The 26242-nt window shown below is 44.0% G+C and overlaps 2 protein-coding genes and 1 long non-coding RNA gene across 7 annotated transcripts in view; 2 read left to right on the forward strand and 1 right to left on the reverse strand.

The window, feature by feature from the left end:
* The window catches only part of LOC126548146 (putative helicase MOV-10), a 131103-nt gene extending 128996 nt beyond the window's left edge, over positions 1-2107 (reverse strand). The window contains exons 1-2 of the mRNA XM_050196268.2: positions 1964-2107; positions 1516-1647 (exon numbers count right to left, since the gene is read on the reverse strand). Of these exons, the coding sequence (XP_050052225.1) occupies positions 1516-1643 (128 nt within the window). The 5' untranslated portion in view covers positions 1644-1647; positions 1964-2107. The remainder of the gene's footprint in view (positions 1-1515; positions 1648-1963) is intronic.
* Positions 2108-2562: 455 nt separating this feature from the next.
* On the forward strand, positions 2563-7632 carry LOC129381017 (uncharacterized). The gene is made up of 2 exons (XR_008609264.2): positions 2563-3164; positions 7468-7632. It is a non-coding gene; the product is annotated as an uncharacterized lncRNA (long non-coding RNA).
* Positions 7633-19776: 12144 nt separating this feature from the next.
* The window catches only part of Snapin (SNAP associated protein), a 28631-nt gene continuing 22165 nt past the window's right edge, over positions 19777-26242 (forward strand). Inside the window, exons 1-4 of one of the 5 annotated variants that reach the window (XM_055063742.2) lie at positions 19777-20033; positions 21084-21130; positions 21931-22049; positions 25457-25553. In XM_055063742.2, the coding sequence (XP_054919717.1) occupies positions 19888-20033; positions 21084-21130; positions 21931-22049; positions 25457-25553 (409 nt within the window). In that variant the 5' untranslated portion in view covers positions 19777-19887. The remainder of the gene's footprint in view (positions 20034-21083; positions 21131-21930; positions 22050-25456; positions 25554-26242) is intronic. The other 4 variants (XM_055063743.2, XM_072284467.1, XM_055063744.2 and 1 more) reach the window with 4 other exon arrangements.

The following is a 26242-nucleotide window of genomic DNA, read 5'->3' on the forward strand; positions in this document are numbered from 1 at the left end:
AGAGCCATAGCGTGTTTCATGCCATGGTTACAGCGTACAACTTCATGAACCCGATCGCGACTGGAGATGAAAAAATTCTGATAAAAGTGTTCCAGGGAGTTTTCCGCGTTAGCGCTGTACGATTGGACTTCGACCGTAAATTACCATCTTATGACGCTCAACCAAGTGCTCGAATTTATCTCAACGTTACTAGAATCAGCTCGATCCGTCCCTAAAGTATACTGACAGTGACAGTCGAATACATTTATTAGTGCAATAGTAAAACAATGGCCTACTTACTTAGACAACGGCTTATCAGAGTAATAACGATCTAACTGTAATAGTTGGTGTATAGGAGGCGTCCTGCGTTGTAGTTCAGTATTTAAATACCTATACAGAAAGAGCGTTGACTCACAATGGCGGAAAATAACTAGGAAGCTAACCAGTAAGTATGCCAGACACGAGGACGGAGAAAGACAGAGCATTAAACGACAGGTTAAAAACGCGGAAGGTAAAAATTGGATAAATTCAATGGAAAAGAAGCATAGTGTGGAACTATATCGATACTGGAAACATCAGATCAGGAAGGAAGCGTTTTATGTTAACTCAAGAGACAGTGCCCTACTCTTTGAAGCTAGATCAGGATGTCTTAGAACGCGGAGCTATAAAAGAAATTTAACGAAGAAGAAACATGTACTGTGTGTGTGGTAAATCTGCAGAAACAATAGGTACACCTCATACTAAAATGTGATGGTATCCATCCCGATGTCGATGCGGGCACAGTCAGGCTTCCCGAGGCCCTAGGGTTCAGAGACAACAATAGTCATGTAATATGCGGTGGAAATTAGCAAGAGGCGATTGGAGGATTGGTGGCTCGAAAGCAGAGAGGTGGCATAAGGTTAAAAGTGTAAGCTGACGTATTTAAAGAAAATGGCCGATTTGAATAACTTACAGCATAGTTAAACAAAAACAAAAAGCTGAGCATGGTGGCAACTGCCATCCCCCCGTTTCAAAGGGGACGCTCCTACCTTTCATCCACCAATCCAGTCTAGTCACGTTCATGCTGAACCTGTGCCTGTTGCTGTGCCCGGACTAGATTGAACTACTCCGCAGAACACTTACTACACTAACTACATCTAAAATTGGACAGATCATTATTCCTCTGATAAACTGTAAGTAGATGGGGAAAAAGGCAGCTTAGTTGTCGAAAAGGCCTTAAGCCAACTAATGAGGAAAAAAATCAAATTCAAACTCTCCACCACATGGTACTCTTGGCTACGGTCCCACATTTGCACTACATGCATGAAAAACCGCTCTTCACTGTATATTAACAGACTTCGCCCGAAACGCTGTAACTTCAGAAATCGTTATACTGAGGGCGACGCTGTCAGGTGACGTCATTGTTTAAAGGGGTCCATAGTATACGACCACATATCGCGCACTTGTAATCTTTTGAAGCCCGGACTAGGCTACTGGAGGTGCGTTGATGCACACACAAAAATTTTGCCAGCATGAGAATATACTCAAGACACTTACTCATTCATCCATAAGCTGCATTTCACGTGTTCCATGAAGTGTTCGTTGGACTGCAAGTGAGCAGACAGCTCATTTGGACAGTCCCAGCTGCGACTACATATTTTGCACACTGATGCCATTTGAAGCATACGCCTGCCAAATAAAATAAAAAAGTGGGGGGTACCGGTCAAAAGTGCACACGACAGGTAAGTGCAATATTATAAAATTCAATGCTGCAGTCTCGAAATTCAAAAACGAAACTAAGCCCACCTTTAATTAAAAGCAACCTTTCATAGGTGACAAAACAACCCGTAAGCACAAGCAATGGCTGTATTAAGAGACAATACTTTTCAAGGCAGTGCAATTTCACGCGTTTACAGCGCAGTTAATTCAATCTCAGAAGTACTGGCATACGCAAAGTACTGCGGTGACTCAAGTGCACGAAAACAAAAGCCAGAGGTATACGAACCACAATATCTTGGCAGCCGGTAGAATAGTGCAGTAATAATGCTAAAACTCTGCGACGTTCCCAGACGCCGCGAATAACACAGTGGTATAGTTCTTGGATCGCCTTGCGTCTGCTGTGGCCTACTAGCAGGAAGCGGGGAGGTGTTTTGACAGGTGCACGTGGACGTGGTCACATGGATCATATGTAACTTTCCAACCACATCAGTCGCGATCATTTTTTTTAAAAGTCAGCACATAAACTGAACCAAAATTTTGTGGCTGCAAGTTATCGCGCCAGCTTTATTTTGTCAGCGAATTTGCATACGTGGTGAATTCTGACACATAATTGCTGAATTTGGTTAATTTTTTTGCTCATAGGTGACGCGCTCTTTTGCAAGCTTTCAGTTTTGATTTGGATCGCAGTATGGAAGCAGCGTGTGATGAAAGCGCACCGGCTCTGAACGCCCTACGTCTGACTATGTGCCAGTGAAAGAAAATATGTGCTATCCGTGAGGCGCAAAGAAGTACGCGTGAGCACTTCACAAAATGGTTCGGAATCTTCGGAATGGATGACTTGCGTTGCATTCCTGATGCCTGCTTTGGAAAAGGGAATCAGTTAGTGTGTCACTCGATAACACATACATTCACTTTCCACTCTTTTATGATATTTTTAATCGTTTGCATGCATGCTGTTTGCAGAGTTAATGCACACGTTCTTTGTGTCCGCGAAAGCTAATAAGGTGGAAGTGATATGCGAGCATCATATTTTATTAAACGTTGCGGAACCTTATAACACAACTGTGGCAAATTTACCCTGTGCTTCAACTTCGCGTGCTACTGCAAATTGTGGCGTTCCGTTGCTGAAACTATGCTGAAAAAAAAAAAAAAAAATCTAGCGCGGCGCGTCCTTCGAGTACGGCCTTTAATGTTCTCGCTTGTCCACATACAAGCGAAACGAGTTGCAAGCACGCTGTGCGCAGGCTGAGGTGCACTGGAAAAGCTTTGTTTCAACAAATTTAATTTATAGCAAATAAGGAGACATAATATATATAATAATATGACTGGTGCGACCGGGATACAGCAGACGAAAGGTGCCCTGAACGTCTTCACCTATGACGCCACGTCCGCGTCACCCATGTCTCATATCCGCCCATTTGCATGGCGTCTGTCTTTCGGGACCGGTTGCGCTGCGAAGCGGTCCGTATTCTGTACCCACTTACAGCGTGAGTAATTGATATTTACACGCTATAATGCGTGTAATAACAGCTTGAGGCTGTGAGCTGTTTGATGCGTTACCGTAAGGTACCTCGCGCATATTTTGCCTCCTGCCGCGTCAAATTGCAGCCGGCCTGTAGAATGGGCCGTGGCATCCCATATAGAGCTGCTCATGTGAATTGCCTCCGTCAGGATCGTCAGTGCGTGCACAGAACTATTCAGTAGTCTGGTTCAGGGAAGGATGCGCGAAAGAACGAGAACGTAAGAAAACACTTGCATGACGCTGCTCCATCGCGCTTTTTTTCTAAGACCATCTCGCTCGAGCGAGATGGTGTTAGGACAGCATTGCTACAGCTTTTTTACAGCTTTGCTGCAGCTCGTTTAATCATCACATGCATTCTTTTAATAAGACAAATGGCATCGCTGCGCGGAAGAGCGTCTCTTGAAGTTTCCCAACAAGAGCCAGTGCCGCCGTGCCTGCTGCAGTTAAAGGGACCCTGAAACGATTTTGGCGATTTTCTACAAACGTACTGAGTCGTTAGAGTAGGTCCTTCTGATCATTAATTGACACATCTAAGTGCTCTGCGTAAAGCGTGTAATTTATTATAAGGTTTTAAAAATGCACATCGCTGTCGATCGCAGCGCACTGCTCGGCGGAATTTTAAGCCGCCCCTACCCATATGATGCAAATAACCCATATGACGTCACGTGGGCGAGCTATCTGATTGGCTGACCAGGGCGCGTGATCGACAATTTTTCCAACTTTATGGTAAACAAATGATCTTCGTAATAGTTGGAATGTTAGTTAATTTGTTTTTATAAAGAGAAAGTAGCAGAAAGAGAATGCACAAGAACAATTTTTCAGTACACTTAAGCACTTCCGGCACACAGCAAGTGTCGTCTGCTTGTGTTACAACGTACTCCATTTTGACGAGAGCTCCGCGGTCAGAGCACTATGATTCGACTTTGTTGCCTTGTGGACTGCAAACGTAGTGACTGGCAATATGTCAAGCTGCGACATCGTGTCCCTCTGCAGGGCAGCGTACGAGCGAACTGGCTGCTGCGCATCGGACTGCCGCTATCCGATCGGCGCCAGGATTTGCGCGTTTGTGGCCGTCACTTTACACCGGAAGATTACTAACGCACTAGCGTTTCGCGAGTCCCGTATTAGAGAGTTTTAGCCCAGCGGGTTTACGGCCAGCGGAGCGGAGCGGGCGAGCGGAGACGCGACTGCGCATGCGCACCACGCTGAGGCGGCCAGCGGTTTTACGGAGCAGCGTTTACGCCCGCTGGAAAGCACTCCCCAGCGGAGGGTATACGCAGCGCGCGAGCGTGCGTAAGCGCGCGCGGGCGTGTATGGGAAATGCGAGATGGCAGCCGCGAACATGAATGCCGGCAGTTCTGCATCGACGACGGCGACTGCGGCGCTGACCCGTACATTAGTACTCAGTACATTATTAACAAATAATGTACTGAGAGCATGTAATATCTCTTTATTCAACATTTCTTGCATAATAAAAGCAAGCGTAATTCAAATTCATTTCTCAGTAACTCCTATTCGGACCACTAGGTGGGGCAGCAGAGCGCCCCGCTCTTAGCCCCGCTCGAGCGGGTGAGCGATCCGCCGGGCTAAAATTCTTTTTTCGCGAGCCGCTCCGCTGGCGCAACGGTGGAGACCGCGAGCGGAGCGAAACGTAAACCCGCTGAGCTAAAAGTCTCTATTAGGGCAAACGTAAGCGCAAGGGGACAGGGTCTGGCCGCTTGACTGTGCCGTAATGGGATGAGCCGAGATGAGCAGAAGGGCAAATGTGAATGGTCTGCACGGTGCAGCCACCTGGTGGCATAGAGCTCAACCATACACAGTAGCAGCAACGAAGCGTACTCTTTTTTGCTGCTAGTGCGTATTTTTCGCAGGAGTGTAATCATCAACTCATTGTTTTTATAAATGTTTAAAATGTTTTACACTTGGTTAGAGCAATATTAGCGCTGTGTTTGGCTGGTTAAGCGCTGCGCCAACAAGTGTCTGGACCGTGCAGACCGATCAGGCCGCTCACGTACGTCTGCGCCAAAGTTCCTTCATCAGCTTGAGTTTATGCCTCCAGTCATTTGCCGATATGACCAGCTTGCCTGTGGCTAACGGAATACCAGACACGTTCGGCGCTACGACAGAATGCTCGCAACGCACGCTGCTTCGATAGCTCTCGCTTGGGGTCGACAGCCAAGCGGCTAGCGGAGAGGTTTCGCGCGGGCGGGGGCGGGCTTCAAAACAACCGGAAGTGGACGATGTGACGTCGCATCGTGACGCAGGACCAGTGAAGGCGGAGCTTAGCCCCGCTCGCTCGGCGAACGAGTTGAGGAGGAAAAGCATGGCTGGGGAGGAGGGTAACTTCTAATCGCTTGTAGCTCCATTAATACGTAACGCTTCACTTAAATTGTGGTGCGAATGTTCTACTTAAGCTGTACCCTACGCGTCTACAAAATTTGTCCGAACCGTTTCAGGGGCCCTTTAAGACGCGGCATCAGCTCTGCTACTGCGTGATACAGGCTCACTGTGATAAGAAAATTAAAAAAGAACAAACGAAATTAATGTAGTAAGTGTGTTCAAACGTTGCCAAGTGTGATAAACGGACCTGCCTCGTCAGATAGGTTGAATAAATCGGCGTCCTGAAGTCGCAGTAGTTTTGTGTTACGCGGTGAAGCACACCCAACAGTATTGCAGTGAAGCATGTCAAAAGTGAAGAGGGGCCACTGTCACGGAATATGTATAATATGTGTTCCTTAATGATTTACGCGCGCTTACGCCGTCTCCTGTTACATTACGTGCGCCGAGGCGCCTAATGCGTGTACTGGCCGGCCTTCAGAGCTCTTTCGGACGTGGCTGTGACGCTTTGAACCGTTGGTTTGTCGACCTTGTAAGCCAGTGTTTAAACGGTCATTTTTTTTTTCTGAACTGTTGATTTTTACCATAATAGCTACGTAATTTCGTAGTTTCCTGTCCAACTGCTTTGGTCATATGCAAGTCAAGGTGTTCTTTTTAGCCGAACGCAGTTTTGAAAGCGAAACGATGCTTTTGCGCCAGTATGCCGTCGCCCATTTGCAACACAGTTAATTAATCTCATTTTGTATGTCACTGGTAGACCACCGCACGCGGGGAACTCACTCGCACGCGTGGAACAGTATAACTAGCTCCGAGATCAGCGTGCTTCTTGAGAAGCTGCTTTGCATCAGAGGCCAGGCACCCTTGATGGCAGCCTGTGTGATGTTTTATCCCTTTGCTTTGTTGTGTACCTGTCATGCTGACATTATTAAATTTTCCTGTACTTTGTAAGGTTCTGACGTGCATAACATTACATTGCAAGGAGCCACTGCATAATTAGTGTTCAAGGACCAGTGTGATGGCTTTTCTCAAGAGAGGTTGTGGTTATATTGTTGTGAAGGTTCCTTTTTTTCTAGAGAGGTAGTTTTCTGAGAAGAAATCAGATGTCAGGAAATAGACCTCAGTGGTGCAGTAATTTTGGCTGCCTTTTGCTCAAGTGTGCCCTAGGCGTAATTGAGTGATTTGTACTTGCAACTGGACAGCAGCCTTAGCGTGAGAGATCAGTGGTAGGACATAGTTTATCAAACTAGGCGACACATAGCATTACCAGTGTGAGCAGAGACCTGTTTAAATGTGTGTCACCTTTAACACCTAGATTTCCGACCTTGAATTCAGAAAAATCTGTAGCACAGTTAGATCCTAGATTTTAAATGCTGTATAAGTTGTCTTCTTGCTCACTGCAGTTGCACTCGGCTTCTGTCCAAATGGGAGAGCACTTCTGCCTAGCTCATCTGGGAACATTCTTATTTAAATACCTTCATTTTTATTTCTCTCACCTACAATCAAGATCAAATGTATATAGCACATGAATGTGCTGTGCATCAACCTAACTTACATAGCCATGTTCAACAGCACAGTGCATATAGCTATTATTGGTTCATTCAAGCTAAGCATTGCTACAGCCTTGAACTATAGAGATCATGGTATGAGAGAAATGGATATGCAAAGAAAGTTGGGTGTGTTGAGACGACATCTTTTTTGTGTGTGTGAAAAGGTGACAGATACACGAAATGGGGCAGAACACATGCGCTTTCATCTTTTCGCACGCACAAAAAAAGCTGGAGGAATAAGTTTTCTTCACTGTGCCATAGAAACTGCATGTTTGCTCTCAAAGGTAATTCCGATACATTGGATTTGTTCTTGTGCTGTGTTTATTTTCTTGAGTGTGCTTTAGTGTTTAAATGTTGATGTTTCAAAGTCGTTTTTATTTTCAGAGACAACATCTGACATCTTGCTTTGACTTCCTGGTACAGGATACTTGCACTTAGCATGGAGTGATGAAGCAGAGCGGCATACTTTTACTAAATAGGCAGATTTTAGCAGTATAACAGCAGTTCATAAAAAAAATGTGTGCTGAAAATAAAGTGTTCCTACCCACATTCTTCGTTGTGTAATTATGCTTGTATTCCTGCATTCCCTTCAGCAAAACCACTTATATGGGGAATTGATTGTGATAGGTGCTCGTGAGTGTCTTAAAGAACAGCCTTGAACCCTTTCTACTAGTGCACTGGTAAAATGTATAGATGCACTGAAATTGGAACAGAAGGCAAAATAGCAAAACACCAATGCTTGATGTGGTATTTGTCATACATGTATGTCAGCAATTTTTGCATAAAACAATATACTAAGACAGAGCATACTAGCACTACAAAGCACCCATCTTTCATGTTAGGCATACATTACCACAAGCTCTTTAAAGGTGGTCACAAGGGAAACGCTGGCTTTAATAAGAAACTATAGATTTTAAAGGCAGCTGGGAAAATTGTATTGAGAAATTATGCAATACGTAGCATTTACTCAGTTCAGAGAGCTTCCAAAGTTACCATAAGGCCTTGATAGCTGTGGATGAGGGAACAGTTGTAACCCTATTTGGAGCATGAGAAATGAACATTAAGATCAAAACATGAGTAACAACTCTTAATGCAATTAAAAATCTTGCTACACCTTTAAAAACGAGGCAGTGAAATGAAACTAGTGTCACAATTTCCTTTTCTTTTTACTTCATTTGGGTTGAATATACTGATTGTAGTAACACTAGAAAGCAGAGGGGGTGAGGCACATTAGAAAAGTGCTAGTCTGTTTTTATATTCTGCCTTCTCTACATTCAAAGTTCAGTAAAGTTAACTTGGAAAGCTACGGTGAAGCCATTGCTTGAGTCTGTATGGTGCATAACAGCGGCAATCGCCAACCTAACTGCTTGGGTTTACAGCACCTTATTTGTAGTGTTTGACATAGTAGCATGACCACTGCCTTTCCAGCTGCCCTGGAAAGGCGGTGGTCCCGGGTTCGAGTCCTGGACCAGGACGAATTTTTCTTCAACTCTGAGGCTTTTCTTTCAAGGAACCCATATGGGTTTCCTTTGTAGCAATTGCTACGAAATGGGTGGATGTCTTATTTTCCCTTTATTACTTATTTGTAGTGTATACCTATTTAGGTGCTTAGCTATTGGAAGAATAATTAAGGTGACCAACATGCTGAACAAGTAGTTCACTGAGTAAGATACATGGAGAAGGGTGGAGAGATAGGACAGAGCACAGGGGGTGTATTCTGTGTCCACCTAGTGGAAATGTCCATTTCATCTGCTGCTGAAGTTCTGATTGGTTGGGTTTGGGTACGCATGAGAAGGAGACTGGCACCCCCAGCTAATCAGCATTTCAGCAGAAGAGGATATGGACATGTCCACTAGGTGAATACTTACAGAGCTATTTAATAGAGTACTTCTGTAACCAACATGCCTGCTATGCCATCCTTACTTTCAATGTCCGTCTTAGTAAAAGTGTGAAAGAACCAGTTTTGGGTGCGAGAAAAGTTTTCCTGAGGGTGTGTGCCTTAAAGCCCATAATGGTAATCACAGGGAATGGGGGTGGATCCAGAGTAGCACCAAATGGCAAGCCTTCATCGAAACAAATATGGAGGGAAGTGACTGCATGCTCAAACCTGTCAGCTCACAAGTTTGCCAAGACCAAGTGACGTCAGATGTTGCTGAAGCCTACATGGTTGACGAATAACCGCATAGGCCAAAATTATTTATGTACTGTTTATGAGGACTACATATTTACTGGAAATCTTAAAATCATTATGTTAGCACAGTATAACTTCCACTAGTTGTGACGTCCTTGAAAGAATGAAAATGTTTGAGTTGTACTTGTGTGGTGCATCAAGTTACATTTTAAAAAACACTCGGCAATGGAAACAAAATGCAAAGAGTTGTACTCCAAATATATTGCCACCTCTTTAGGGCTAGATGAACTCAAATAATAATAATAATAATAGGCAGATGAAAATTGGACGGAAAAAGAATATATATATATATATATATATGAGATGTATTGGCTCCTACATGAGAGCCTTGTTCACAACGATTGTGAACAAAGCTCCAGTTGAACTATCGCTTATATTTAATTTATGTGGTTGGCGTCCAATTTTAAACTACTTACCACGCCTCTTTCGACCAGACCAGACGGGATGCCATCAAACTCTTCTCTACTTCAATGCAAATAATTAGTGCTTAGCGAATATAACATCTTTATAATATGAATAGTAAGTATCGAATAGTCAAACACTGATGCATACAGTTACAGCAGGCATATTTATCTTGGAATTAAGCACCGCGTGCTTGTATTGACTGGCAAAAAATAGAGCTAACTCTATCAGGGAAGATTAGGATTAAACACAAGTTTACTATTTGTCATTCAAAAGCTGGACAAACAGCCTCTGAAAATCTTTAGAGCCTGGTGGCATACAAGATTTCTTAGAATGAACAGCTGCTGTATGACTAGCTGTAAAAAAGTCCTAAATAAATGGTTGCCCCCCCCCAAAAAAAAGAAGATCATAAGTGAAAATGGAAAACAAAAGCTGCTGAAGGACTTGTTTGCTGTAAAGGCATGTAAAAGGACATGTTGCATGAAAAAAATCACTGGTTATAAAAAATTTACATGACTAGACTGCCAATAATATTAAATGATAGGTAAGCAGAAATCAGGGGTTGTCATGTAGCCTTCCACCATGAAACCAAAAACAAAGCTTGCATTACCCATTTTGTTTCTGCATTGTCTCAAAAATTTATGTTGTTTCACTTGTGATAATTTGGAATACTTTGTTGGCAGACAGACAACAGTAACAACTTTAACACTTGGTTATTGCAATATATTTGGCTAGTTTTACATAATTAAAAATGCCAGACAGTTAATTATTTTAGAATATAAATATAGTTAGCATGTAACATTCAATTCTTATTCAAAACTTCAAATATTCATCCACCCCTACAAATAATACTTCCTTTACCAGTGTTCATGCCAGTGTTGATATGTACTTGGCATCCACCTCTACAATCCTGAGGCATACTGATGTTATGCATGCCGTGTGGCAAGCCAAGTCAATAAAAAAAACAAAATATCCTGAAGCATAATTAAACTTGCGTTGTGTGGTAAGTACCAGTCGGCAACAGCTTCGATCTGCTTGCTGTGCTGAGTAATTATACATCACATACCTGTAACAGATGTAGTGCTTCTCAAGAATCATGTCTGAACTGCACACACTAAAACATTAAGCTGGGATATTCAGAGACAAGTACAGGTATTGCTCGCCAAGTGACTTTTAGTGTGCTCAATTATGTAAAGTGTGCTATTGTATGAATAATGTAATTTGCTAATGCAAAGAAAGAACAAGCCAGCATCTCTTGCTTCATATATATGCGCTGAACCAAGAAAGTAATTAAGGAAGAACACCAGAAATAAACACAAATACTTGTGTGCTTTCTGGCATAAAATAATTCTCACGTAGGCCACGTAACATGTTTCCCAAAGCATCCCTTAACTTACCTTAACTTACAGCCGCATAACATGAAGGCACTTTCTCAACACACACATGATTCATGATCATTCACTGTGTTAGTAACCGACTCTCACTGAAGTAGACTGAGAAGATATCTGGGCATTGCTTTCAATAGCTGACGTAAAATGAGAAGATTGCTGCTTGTAAGTATGGATTAACCAATTAAGTGAATAAGAAATATAGGTTCTCAAACTTCTAGTATTCAGTGACAGCACTTAAGAAAAACATATTGCAACTAAAAATTGCAACACATGTGATGAAATAACTGAAATAGCTAGGGAGAGTTTAATTGACCGATAAATGGGAACTGCAAATTCCTGACCTTTCTGAATACTATTTTCACATGTAGTCACCTCATAATTATGGCTTCCCTTAATGCTCGCACCTCGGCCTTATTTCATAATTCCCCGTTCTCGCCGCTTTGCCCATAGTGATTGACATCTAGCACAAAGGTTAGGGCAAAAGCAGTTGGGCATGTGCATGTGTTGTGAGGCAAGCTGCCCACATCTGGTAGCCACATGCCAATTTCTCAGAGTAGATGAAAGGGAGGCCTTGAGGGTAAGTCATAGGGAAGACTGATACTTTGGTTCAACGATACATGAAAACGCCAACATGGAAAAGTTGGACAGCCCACAGAATCAGCAGGATTTACACAGTGTGGAAAAACTGAAAAGATGCATCATGGTATTTATGTTACACGGGTCCCAGTCAAGTTGAAAGATTTTCACTTTCTAATAAACTTGTAAGACAATACATGACCAGCAATACTGTCTGGAACTTAAACAATTTTAATAAAGTCATCTAGAAGTCAGAATGGAGAAGTGACTGAATTGAAGATGCTAAAGTGGATGAGGTGGAGGCAGATTGTGAAGACAGGTCTTAAAATATTAACATCGAACATACACTTAAGTTGGCAAAGATTGGACTCAATGTTAAATAAGAAATTGACTAAGATCATTTATTGGTATACATACATAAGAGAGCAGCAGCAATACAGCAGAGATAACTGTCATGCAAGAGGGAAGGACGTTAGTCTAAAAATTAACAGTTTATCAGAAGAATGGTTAAGCATGGGCTTAGGCTGATGTACAATTCTGTATGGTATGCATGATGTCAGAGCTGCATCGCATAAAGTAACTGTGGCCTTACATGCCTCGATTATGAAATGATGTGGGACAAGAATGGATCAAGGATAGCATCAAGATGGGGCCTCCTCCAAAAGGAGAACTGGAGGGGAGCGGTGCGAGAGAGATTTTCTACGCAACAGATAAAGAGTCATATGAGTCAGAATTAGAGCTAACATGTCTCTGGGAAGAGAAAAACTTCCAGGGCCCTCCATCTGAATCTGCCAATGGTGTAGGCAAAATTCCAGTGGGATAGGCATAAAGTACGATATCTTTTTCATACTGTAGTTCCCTTTAAACTTAGGTCAATGCTGTCTTAATAGAGCAGTTGCCAAGTGCCAGATAGAAAGTAAAACTGCACAACTAAGTATACAACCGGAATATGGTAATACAGCTGTTTACTGCTTATAATTAGTAACAAAGTCTTTTTTTTTTTTGCACACGAATAATGCACTGATATTTGCAAAAGAGCACCATGCAGTAACTTAATTGTGCTTAGTTAAATAGGGCACAAGAATGATTCACTCAAATCTACATACTGCAATTGTTGATATGCATGATTAGTTGTCGAACTTGTTGATGAGGACTTTATATACTGTTGCAGCAAAATACTGGCAATATTACATGACTGAAATGTTGCAATCTCACTTAGTATGTACACGGTCCCTTTGTACGTGAATTACAGTACACTGTCAATAAATGTGTAGAAGTCAAGTAATTTTACTCCACAGAGCTGGAGACTCTTTTGAAAGGATGCAGAGATGGCAGGAATATCCTTTCCACATTGCTTAGTGAGTTCCTATTAATGCAGAGTAATAAAGTTTTGACTTGATGTACAATCAGTATAATATGCTACATTGTTTTATAAAAAGGTTTAAATCACCGCCCCAAACCACATGAACAAGTGAATTACTAGGTGCAAGCATAATGAGGATAAAATAAACCAACTACTTTCTGACTGCTGACAGAACAAAGTATTGAACATGTGCCGAAAATTGCCTTTGCATGGTCCCTTTAATAAAGCTGTCATGTGTGGCAGCACTCTGCAGTCTTATTGAGTGAACTGGGGTAACATTGGGTATAAGCAGGATCAATCGACACGAGCTCAGTTTCTATGGTTTATTCCTTGCCGGTATACTGGAAAGAGTTGGCAAAATGAATTTGCACCCACGAGCGATGTGGAAACCGTGACTCAAGGAGCTACACAACAAGGTATACACATTAAAATACTGATACAGTTAAACATCGATATTGCTTCGACAAGCATAGATAAGCATCAATATTGCAAACGAAGCATTTAACTTTTCATAACCTCTTCTCTATTGAACACCATGCATCAAGAACCTCAATACAACGAAGTGTGTTTGTATGCGATTTCCATATAACGAAATTGTGCTTCCGCCGCAAAGGAATGCCTAGACAATTGATCGAAACTTCTGTGGACGCAGATAGTCAAATGATTGAATTACAAGCGGCTGCTTGCAAACGCACCTCTAAAATTGCGCGCGGTGCGGCAAGAATGACCGCCGAAGTGGAGCCGCATCATGTTCTGTAGAAAGTCCAAGTGCGATAAGATCCTGTCGTGCCCCGCGTACTTTGTGCTGTCGGTGTGAGTGAAAGTGTGCGAGGTTGAGACGAGAAAGATGGTGGTTTCACAAGTGCCACCTTCCAGCATGAGCAGAGGGAAAGAGGGGAAGGGGAGCTCGCTCGCTGGTAACGCAATTAAGCGTGCACGAGGGGCGGGGAGGGAGGTGAGGGGGGTAAGTTGGCGTGCTCGCAATTTCTGGTGCGCGTCTCGGGCATGGCTGCGCATGGCTGTAAGCGTGGCTGAGCGTATACGCAGCCGCGCACATTGTTATAGAGGTAATTTGCCGTGTGTAGAAATAATAACATGACTGTATTGTGGCAAAGCTGATTTTATGAAACTGACATTATGTAACAGACCTTTTGTCATTCTGCTGTTCACATGAGCATAAGTTAGCAAAACCACAAAACGCTGCTTTACTTGCTGCTGGTTGATTTTCTAGCTAACATTTCGAGACCTCCACATTGTTTACACAAAAACCGGTGAAGTTTCTCGCGCTCATACGCACTTCTAAAGGCGGCGCGGCCACCTATAATTAGGGCACTGTCACAAGCAGCAAACGCTGCGACGACATCCACGCAAACCATGTCACTTTCCACAAAGCTATTGGACAACACGATCAGTCACGGGCACAGATGAAGTCCACTAAACACTACATGGGCAGAACTACTACGGCCACACTCGATCACTTCGCCACACTTGCAAGCTCTCATGGAACGACAGTGAACGACAGTGAGGAACTTTAGCAACATATACCAGCGTGCGACGGCTTTATGTGGTCGGATGTATTCATTCAGAGGCGGACAGCTTGTGTTCACCAGAAATGTGTGGCGAGACTGTGTGTAGTATCTTTTTGCACATAAACAACTATGCATATTACGCACCAGTATATCTTCTTAAACGCTATTCACATGCTTTTTATATTTCATGTAAACATTGATGATGTTATAATAAAGCTGTTTATTGGCAGCAAGTTAGTGTGATTAGTGTCGTGCTTTCGCTCGGCCTATGCAGCAGTGCCAACCTTCAAATGTAAATTTAATGTACAAGCTAATTCTGAGTCATAAATAAGACTACATGTATATTGGGATATACCTGGCCATAGCAAGCGGGTGGCGCAACAGCAATAGCAGAAGCAGACGGCGCCGGACGTCTGCTGTGCAGTGCTCATCACAAGCTTCATTCCGCTTTTAACGATAATAAGGAGCTCGTGTTGCAGAAAAGCCGGTGTCGTCGGCGTCGGAGCTTATGTCGCAGAAAAGCCGGTGTCTTCGGCATCGTCGGCCATTAGCAAAAAATGGCGGAAGGCAATTCATAAATAAAAACCAGTTGCAAGATGGGCTAGGTGGGAATCGAACCAGGGTCGATCTCCGGAGTGTGAGACGGAGACGCTACCACTCAGCCATGAGTTCTTTTTTTTTCTTTATTTCCAGACAATCGACAGATACATCAGTACACACTGCTGCCACCATGTGACAATATTTGCTTTCCCACCGCTGCACTTGGAGCTTGCGGTTGAGATTACAAAACTTTCATTTTGGCAAGGGCATCCATCAATAACAACAGTTCATCGTCATACGCTAACTTCTGAAACACTTCCTGTAGTTTACTGATATTTTCAGCAAAATAGGAGTTTACTGTTCTCACATTTATATCACAATTCCTTACAGCCATGCGGTTTCTCCAGATACTGTGAAAAGAACATGTCATAAGGTATACTGTCTTGCACTGTGGCTAGGTAACGAATACCATGCGCTGTTAACGGCAATTCTTTTTTAATAGTTCTTTGCATAATATCCCAAAAGAAGAGCGCACCCCAACAGTCTAGAAAAACGTGTTCTATAGTTTCTGGTTTCTTGCAAATCAAACAGTTAGCTCCCCATGGTAATTATAGTCCCCTCTTTCTTCTAGCCATGTTTTCACAGGCAAGGTATTAGTATGTAGTTTAATAAAGAATGTTTTCACTCCCCCTGGTACAATCATTCGTTTCACATGTTTTAGCACATCTTTCCCTTGGCCTTCGCGGTACATTAATCGATATAATGGTTCTGGGAACATACTATCTATTAAATTCGAGCTTATCCGCTTACGACTCAATGTAGCCAAATATTCTATGGATAAGTGGTGGTTTAAAAATCTAAATGCTACGACCACCTCACGTAAAAATTTACTCGTTGCATAACACCCACCCTCCCTATCGAGACAACAAAGTTACGTAAGACATTGCTCAATCGCGGACTTGTATAACTGTTCGCAAGAAACTCAGCCATGAGTTCGATGCTTCAAAGCGGGACAAAAATGCATCTAGTGAATGCGGCCTTAGAAACGTGCCGCAGAAAGTTATACTGCGGTGTATATCGGTAATTATGAACATGTAAATTACAGAAGTCGCAGTTAAACGCGTAGCGAAGTACGTTTCTGCTACATTTCTTCTGCGCTTGCCGCGCACGCAGAGCCATCTTGCGGCAAACACAGAAGACCCCCTCCTCGCAATGTACGGCGCTGCCCCGACAGCTGGCGAGCCACTCGCGGCCGCTTCTATATATATATAGAGGACGACCCCATCGAGGCGTCAGCCCCATAGAATAAGGAACCATCAGCCCCATGATCGCGTCCGCCTTCATCGCGCGTCGCGGCCCGGCTGCCCGTGCCGATCACGACGTTTGGCTCACGTAGATCGTTCCTCCTTCCGAGACACCGAGTTCTTTAGTTCGTTCCGCTTGCTCAGGCGCACGTACGTTTCGTCTTTGTGTGACTCAAGAGCATGCCAAGCGAATGAGCTGGTGGTGCGAACAGGGTACAATAACGCTATCGCGTTCCACTCTTGAAGGCGAAGCTTAAGCGTCCTCCAATTTTTGATACACACTAAGCAACTAGAAATTATTCAGACGTCGCCTGTCATTTTTTAATTTATATTGTAAGTGAATAATATTCAAAACATTATCTATTATTAGTAAGTGAACATTTTGCTGGTATCAGTGCAACTACCGTTAGAATCCAGGTGGCGCTAGCGTAGCCTGCGAAAATCAGTCACGAGACGTTTATTTGAGCCGTTTATGCGCAGGCGCGAGAAAGAGCGGGCGCGAGAGAGAAAATCTGGGGGCTTTTGCTCCTTGAATGTATGGTATGACCATAGAATAAAGAACCAACTTTAGGTATGACTCTGCCTAGGCACTACGGAGGAGGTTTCTTCTGTGGTTTCCTAGCGCATGTTCTTGGCGTTTGTCCCTAGGCATTCTGGCATTGCGTAGTGGGGTCGAGTTTGTTTACGCTCGGACGCTAGCTGCCGGCGCTGTGAAACCGCGGGCACTGCAGACGACCGATTTGGTGATCGCTGTGTGTGTAGGGGCAAGGTTCTGACTGGTGTTGTATAAGTCGCGGGTCGCTTTTTTCGTCGCGACGATAGATTGGATTTTTTACAAGCACTGCATGCTCCAGTAGGGCACATATAACCGGGAAACTGAGGCCTCAGGAGAGCACCTGACGTTATAATAAAGTAGGCGGCGCAGGATCTCCAGGGCACCCAAATTAATTAAGGGGTACCGTGGGTATCAAAGCTGGAAGCAGGGCGGCCAGTGGGTTGGGGCCTTGGAGGCCGAAACGTGCCAGGGGGTGTTCGCATAAAAAATTGGCTGTGCGCACAGCCGATCTTATACACACACCTCTGTCACGCGCAGGCCTCGGCGAGCCCCAACCCTGCACCGACCAGTCCGGGTTCTAGCTTTGCCGCTTTCGTGTCCTGTGGAGGCGCCGCAATAATGCGAAATAATGACACGTTGTGACAATTAGTATAACATACAATTGAATAAATATGTTACGTCCGGCCGCCAACTTGTGACGCTAAGTTCAGCATTACCGTGCCCCGCGACTTCTGCAACACCAATCAGAATTAACTTGCCTCTGAAGGTACGTCGGACAGACATTCTCGCGCCTGCGCCGCTGGTGCTGATCCACTCATTGTCACCGGCGGACTTTCAGCCACTTGCGCTCAATTGACTCGGCACGAGCGCCGCTGTCCGACACAGCGGTCGCCAAATCGGGCGTCAGTGCCTGCTGCACCTGTTAAGGCGTATGGGCGTAAGCCTTAAATTTATAGTGGCGCATGAGTGTCCCGGCGCAGTCCGTGGTGGATTCAGGAAAGCGGTGATCACCGGCGAGGGGAGCAAGGAGAGGAGGCGCCATGCCAGTAGCGCACATGCCAGTGGGCGCGTAGGGGTGCGCGCACATCGGCGACAAACCTTGCGTTCTTTGGCCATGAATATATGGCTGTGATTACATATCCCATGCTCGCGGCCACGGCGGCGTCCGTTCGTAGAACAGTTCAGACAACAAAGGCAGTCATAGATATACTTTCGCCTATCGCAGTTTAGCTCAGCAAAGTGCCCATATATATAGATTTTTTTTTTTTTTTCCGCGGCGACAGCCAGCGTCCGAGCGCAAACTCGACCCCTCAAACGCCTAAAAACTCTTCCGTAGTGCCTAGGCAGTCGTACATATGGCGGCGAGGAGTTACGGAGTCGCCATCTATCGGAAGCGCCTCGCTGGCGTAGTATGAGGGATCACGCCGCGCGCTCCTCATAGGTTTTGCTGTCAGCGCTCACTGACAACACCACGCGCGAGCTCTCCCGGACACTTCTGTAAGTACTTTCGAAACGAGGGAAGTTTTTTTCTGTCTAAATAATAATCTTGGGCAAACTGAAAGCACAGAATCTTTTACAGACGCTATCTCTTTAACGAATACAGTGAACGCCACTGCGCGCGGTCGCCGCGATGGAGTCATCCCGAACCGGCTTCTTGCGTGAAAGGTAGGTAAACGGTGAGAGCAAACTATGTGAAATATGTTCTTATGGTGTTTGCATAACTAAATGGAGCGTAATAGAATGAAGCCTCAATGCAGCGATCGCACAGATTCGCAGCGACCGACTGCGCGCCTGCATGCTTGTCCGCGCACTGTTTCGCTTTCGCTGCGTGCGCGTTTTCGCACCGTGCCATGAGCTTTAGGCCGCAGAATATGAGCATTTGACATTATGCAAGCAACCATTGTTGCGCGGGCGCTATCAGAGCTGTTCAAAAATAATTTCATTGTAGAGACTTCGACGCCTACGCTGGGACTGTGATGTGCCGTCGCGACGATTCAATCTTGTTTTTTTTTTTTTTCTAAATTCTTGGACGGTTCAAGATTATTTCTCGAGTTGCGTCGCACTGTATGTTTATCGGTGTTCTCAGCGTGCGATTTCTCGCTGCTTCTTTTTTGTAACCCAGTGCATTAATTCATAACACAAACATGACCATATATGCTTTTTTTTTTATGTGCTTCTTACCGCTCCCTTTCCACTCCAGTGAACTTGCCAGTATCTATAGCATCGACAGAGATGGTTGCAGAATCAAGCGTCCTTCCTTTCTTTATATCACTATCAAGTTCATAGACCAAACCGTCATGACATTCGGGCAGCGGACTCGGGCGAGCGTCTCAGTGCGCGTTTTCCGAACATCGCAGGCCCGGCGCCGTAGCAGAAATCTTCCTTGCGTCTGTGCTTGCTGCATACCCGAATTGTAACCGATGGCTGTTTGCCAGTTTTATGTTTCGTGAGCCAAGCTTCACGCAGTTTCTTGTCCTGTGGCTACGTGTGAATAAGGCTGACACCGGCCGGCCGGGCTCCGTTGTGTACGTCCGGCACTGCGGCACCGAGCAGTAGCCTACCATATTGCGCGCCTTCAAAGGCAGCCACTACCTATTGTAGTGCTTTCAAGCGTTGTAAAGGTGACACTCGAAGCGGGAAAATCTCGCCACTAAATGAGGACCGCAGCGTACGAGGGAATTTAAACTCTCGTTTTCAGCTCGCTTCGGCGCTCCCGAAGCAGCCGACGCGGCCGCTATGTCCACGTGATCCCTAATAGCACGTCACGTACGTCACGCCGACGGTAGCGCCAGCTTTTCCAGTGGTGGAGCTCGAGGCCAATATTCAAGAAGCAAAAGCACAGCAAAAGCCCCCAGATTTTTTTCTCTCGCGCCTGCGCGCAAACGGCTGGCAATCCCTCAAATGAACGTCTCGTCTCTCTGGTGCAGGCAATTGGTTTAGAGTATCACAAACATGGATGATAGTGAGAATACAACTTCAATTGATGATCGCAGTGAAGCATATTCAGAAGCATCTGCCAGAGACTGTTTAGCTGAAGGCATAATTGGCCTTCTGCTTCCAACTGTGGAGCAAATAGACGAACGAGTGAGGTCCACAAGGTGCGTGTCGATACTCGCTAAATAATGCCGATGTACCATGCGTTATGGAAAAACAACAACAATCGTAAATGCCTAGTTAAAATTCGTAAGGCTAAATTAAGTCAATAGATTATGGGCTAAATGTAATTATTCGGCAGTCTTTAATAATAATTTCCTCGTTGGCGTTGCATAATTCTCCTACAGGCGCGGTAGAGCTGCGTCACAAGTTGGTGTCTGGGCGTGATTGTATTTCTTTAAAAGCTTTCATTTACTAGTTGTAACGACGTGTCATAATTTCGTATTATTGGCGGCACCTCCAGGACACCAAAGAGGCAACGGGAACACCAAAGCTAGAACCTGGGCTTGTCCGTGGGTTCGGGCTCGCCGAGGCCGGAGCGTGCCAGGAGGGGTATAAGATCGGTCGCCAACAGCCAATTTTGTATGCGAACACTCCCTGACACGCCCTGCTTCTAGCTTTGATCCCCCCGCCGCCCCTTGGGTGCCCTGGAGAGCCTGCGCCGCCTGCTTTATTAATCTCAGGTGCTCTCCTGAGGCCTCCGTTTGCCGGTTGCACGTGCCCTCCTAGAGCAGAAAACAAACAAATCTATCGTCGCGACGAGAAAAGCACCCCGCAACAACAACAACAACAATAAAGCGCCTTGCGTTTTCTGCAATATACCACGCCCGTGCGAGAATTGTGGAACGCTAACGAGGAATTTCCATCGCCAATAATACGAAATAATGATACGTTGTTCCAAAAAGTAAATAAAAGCTATTAAAGAAACATAATCACGCCCAGGCACCAACTTGTCACGCAGTGCACGCCCGTGTGAGAATTATACAACGCCAACGAGGCATTTACCGTCTTTAATTTCCTTTGTTGTAAGTTGACCATCGGTTGTTTTACGGTCTTCCATTCAATACAGGCGATTGACTTTCTGCGTTTGCACGGGACACATATGCAGTGTTGGTTCCCACACTACATATAGCTTTCAAGCCATACGTTTAAAGGCACATAGCTTTAAGGTCGTATGTTCCGCCTTCTAATCGCCTTGTGCACATGATTTCCAGGATCAGTCAGCTAGAGCTTCGACAACATATTGACGCTTTGGCAGAAGGTAAGACACTGGATTTGCATTTATGACTGTTGACTGTTGGGCTAGTTGTTGCATATTGATCATTATGCTGAGGTGCAAAAATTGCTGGGAAAAAGAGGCCATGAGGACAGGACAGGCTGTATTTGTTGTTAAACGTGAGAATATGTCTTTCATGATTATTTCTCCGGCTTTAGCAAACAATTATAATAAACTATTTATATATATAAAACATCAGCATTCCTTGCACCTTTATCGCTATTTGAAGAACTCCTCACAACAAGGAATTTATTTTGGCATATCGGCCTTTAACAACTGTGAACATACAGACAAATGACAGCTATTTTATACACATATGACAGTCATTATGGTGGACCTGTAATGACTTGCCTTGTAATGATGCCCTTGCAGTGGTTAATTTTTTTTATATTGCATGTATATAATGTTTTCTCCAAAGGTGCGATATGTAATCACAGAATTTATTTTCTTAAAGACTGCATCCATACACCTCCTCATAATTTATTAGTTCACTGAAATTTTCTTTACAATTCATTGCAGAAACATCAGCATGCTCTACATGACGAATATAAAATAGCTGTCGTATGTCTAAGATCACTCTAGATAAAAATTTGCTCCTGGCCAGAACATCAGAATCACTCCTTGTGTTTTAAGAAAAAAGAAGAAAAATGTGTACCTCACATACACACATTTTTATAGTCGCTCTGTAAACAGTGAAGTATCGTATTTGGAGACTGTTTTGTCGTAACATCTAGAAACAGTGGTTACCTAATAGATATCACAATATGACTGGCATTTACTTGCAGACCTTCGGGCATTGTCCGAAAACCAGCAGATACCCTATGACCTCGACAGCTATGTCAAGAAACTTGTAAATGCGAAAAGGAGGGTAGTGCTCGTCAACAGTATCCTTCAGAACACCCAGGTACATGTGTTCCATTTGGTAGTACTTGTGCTGTTATGCTTGTACATGCGCGCCGTCTGTGCGGTCACTGCTATGTTTTTTTTAACCTAATCACATACCCCCATAAACAAGAACGTACCTCCACTCAGCACTTCACTTCGACTCAAGAAAGTGGATGGCAGCATTGCTTCTCAACAAAAGTGGTTGCTGCATTTCATTGACACTTCATGACAATTCTTCAGGAGCGTAGTGTCTTCTTCACTCATTGGGTGGCACTGTGCTCCACTCAGCAGAGTGGAGCACAGCGCTGCTGGGCTGGGAGAGTGTTGAGGTATCTGTACAGGAAAAACATTGATTCACAGTGGAGGAAAAGAACTAGGAAGCTTACCAGCAAGTATGTGGCCTGTAGGGTGAGCAACACAGCAACAAAGGTCAAGCGGAAAGTCAAAAGAGGCTGAACTAATCTAATGGGTTGCAGCAATGGAAAAGAAACCTGCCATGCGTAATTACTTGAGAGCAAAAAACAAAATCGGGAAGGAAACGCTACAATAACTCAAAAGAAAGCTCATTACTTCTCGCAGCGAGATCAGGATGCCTTAGAACACACACACCTATAAAGCGAGATATAAGAAGGAAGAAGAAGCATGTGCTTGCTGTGGCAAACCTAGGGAAACTATGGAGCATGTTTTATTAGAATGTGAAGACGTCTACCCAGCGGTCGATTTAGGCACCACTGGCCTCCTTGAAGCCCTTGGGTTTAGCGAGAGCAGTCGAAAAGTAAACATGTCTGCAATAGGAGTTAGTAAGAGTCGATTGGAGGATTGGTGGAAGAAAAGAAGGGAAACAAGAAAAGATGGACTTACAAAAGCACAGTTCGCAATAAGGGATCAGAAAATTTGGGTGTGGTAGTTCATAATTCTTTTTTCTATTTTTTTATTGTTTGACCTAGGTAGGACATTGGGCAGTATAATAGCAAGAGCTTGGTGTCGCAACCCACCGCCCCATTCAAAGGGGACACTCATAACATCCATCCATCCATCCAGAGTGGAGGAAGAGCTTTGTGTCGAGGATTGTCTGAAAATGCAGGGGTTAATCTCTTCTTGCATTGTTACATATAACTATTGGCCACCGTACTTCTTTTTAATGAAACCTACTCTTTGTGAATGAGTTTTACAGTTTTCTAAATATAGTACATGCCCTGTGCAGGACTTGGTGGCTCAATGGCTATAATAATCTGCTGCTGAGTATGAGGTCAAAGGCTTGCTTCTTGGCCTCAGCAGCCAAGTTTTGATGGAAGTGCGGTGCTTTACGAATTAAGCTACCATGACGACCATCCTTCTGTATGCTTTTTTGGGGTATTTATGTACTAGATGTAGGTCTGGGAATATTAGCTATACTCCGTTCCATACATAGCAGTCAACGCTGTGAAAGCTACGCAAGAGGTTCGGTCAAGAAAAGTTATCACTTCGTGCGTTCCGCCCATGCTTCGCTGTGTGCCAACAGCATTCGCTGGCGCGAGCATGCACGGGAGGCTCCTCGCAATGGGTTGCAAATAAGAAACCAGAAAAGAAGAACAAAAATTTAAATGATCTAAAACGATGCATTAGCAGCCATATACCACAGTGGATGTGTTTCTAAGGATTAAAACTTGTTTCGTTCAGTAGTGAGTCTGTATAAAAAAAACAGTTGCACACAGTTGCGGTAAAAAAAAACCGAACTATATCAAAGTGTGAACGAAGCCGCTGCAAGATGTCTCTCTAGTCTCCGCAGCGGGCGTCTCTAGTCTGACTGCAGGCGTCTTGTCCTGTAGCACATGAACTTTGAAGCAGGCAACTTGCCCATGAGCTGTTGTTTGTCATTAAACCTCATGGCATCAAACAAGACAAAGGATCAGAGGAAAATTGAGATCTGAAGTGATCATCAGTGGTTAAGCAAGGGGTGTCGCTTGAGCCAGCATTTCAGTATGGGGACTGGCCTTCATCAGGACAACTGCTTTCCTTGGCAGTGTTCTTATAACCCACTCTCCCTGACCCCCAGGCCTGCCTACTACTGTAGGCGGGTTTGTAAAATAGAATGATTGAAGTTGAAATATTCAATTCAGAAGGGTTGTCTTTATTTATTTATTTATTTGAATACCCTCAGGGCCTGTAGGGCGTTACAGAAGGAAGTGGTAACAATAAATAGAAAAAAAAAACGCAAAGCAAATATTAGGTAACATATTCAAGCCCATTTTGAAGTCACTGGGGTCCCATTTTTTCACAGAAAGTCAGTTTTTAACTTTCTGGAAGATGTTAATTCATTGCAAGTTATAGGCCGAAGAGATTCGTAGCACAGCATCTTACCAGACGCTGCTGCTGCGATAGTAGCAATTTGTAGAGCACGTGCCTACAGGCCCTTGCACCTAAGGGCCTCTTGAGGCAATAGTGCTATTGGCATTAACATATTTTATTCCATCCCTCCATGAGAACATATCTTTTAAATTCATAGTACACCTTAAAAGTCACTGTGACAATTTTAATAGATATATATTAATTTTACTATTGTTTTGAGGCCCCTATACAGCCAGGTTCCATTATTATAGCCAACCACGACGCCATTGATCATTACTTGCATCACTGACTCCATTAAAACATTGCCTGGCGCTCTTTGGCCATGAGTGGCCCTTGTGCCATAAAACCCCACATATCATCATCATCATCAAGTCACTGGGGTCCGTAATAGATACAACGGAGGTGGGCAAGTGGTCATTACAAGTTTGAGGAATGAAAGAATGAAAGTGTTGGTTAGTGTAACAACGAGGAACAAACAATTTATAACGATGGTAATGCGAGATGATATGAATGAAGAGTGGGAAAGCAATTCTTGCTTAAGACGAGAGTTATGGTAGTAGATCTTGTGAAATAAGGAGAGACGTGCTGTTTTCCTGTGTAAGGAAAGGGATGGAAGCCGTAATGCTGTTTTCATAGATGAAACACTGGAAAGACGGAAGTAGTTGGAAAAAATGAAGCGTGCGCTATGATTCTGTATAGCGTCAAGGTTACTAACAAGATTTTCAGTAAGTGGATCTCACACAGCTGATGCATATTCTAGTTTTATAAAAAAGTTTTATAAAGAAGGAGTTTAAAAGAAAAGGGGGCCATTGAAAAATTACAGCGCTGGTACCCAAGCATGCAGTTACCATTACTGACAATATAATTCATGTGTGGTTGCCAAGACAGGTAAGAATTAATGTGGACCCCCAAGTATTTGTATGTAGTCACTTCTTTGAGAGGGGAACCATTTATGTTATACTTAAAAGCGTTAGGGGAAAGTTTACAAAAATTTTCATTAGTTTGCACTTCGTCGCGTTGAGTTTCATTTTCCATGTGTTACACCAATCGGAAATATTGTCAAGGTCAGTCTGTAGCAGTGATGTGTCATTATCATAGGAAATCACACGATCTACAACACAGTTGTCTGTGTCGTGGGCACGGCGGACCAGGAACTGCCATGACATTGACGGGAGCCTTGTTCTTCGTTGTGCAGGTTGGTTCCGATACAAGCTCCTTGTGTAGCGATTATCGTGGTGTTATGGTCCTGCCGTGCCCACGGCGATGCATTGCTATGGCTTATGAATGTCTCGTTGTGTGTAAATTGCTACTTTGCGGTGATGTTGAAGTAAATCCCGGCCCTACCCAGACCGAGATGCTTAAGCAGTTATTAGAGGGGCAGGATACTCTTCGTAACGATATACAAGAACTGCAAACGCATTTCTTGAAAACTGAGAAGCTGGTTTTGGAACTTTACAGCACGCTTAACAAAGTGCAGACGCAAATCATGCAAACAATTGATACCCCAGTAACAAACACCCATAGTTTACAGTCTATTGAGCACTTGATCAGCTTCCAGGCTAAAAAGCTTACAGATCTTGAGGATCGAAGCCGACGATCAAAGCTGATAATTCATGGGATACCTGAAATTCCAAATGAGACAGAAAATGCACTCAAGGATATAGTTGTTAAGGATGTATTTAAAGAAAAATTGAAATTACAGTGTGATTCTGTCGGTCGGATTCACAGATTAGGAAAGCAAGGTGACAAGCGGCCGGTAATTCTGTATCTTCAGAATTTTAATGAAAAGAAAGAAATACTGCAAAATGCAAAAAAACTGAAGGGAACTAGTATTTTCATCCAGAACGACTACTCGCAATCTACCTTAAAGAAGCGCAAGCTTCT

This window comes from Dermacentor andersoni, chromosome 1 (genome assembly GCF_023375885.2).
Source record: "Dermacentor andersoni chromosome 1, qqDerAnde1_hic_scaffold, whole genome shotgun sequence".
Classification (NCBI taxonomy): Eukaryota; Metazoa; Arthropoda; class Arachnida; order Ixodida; family Ixodidae; genus Dermacentor; species Dermacentor andersoni.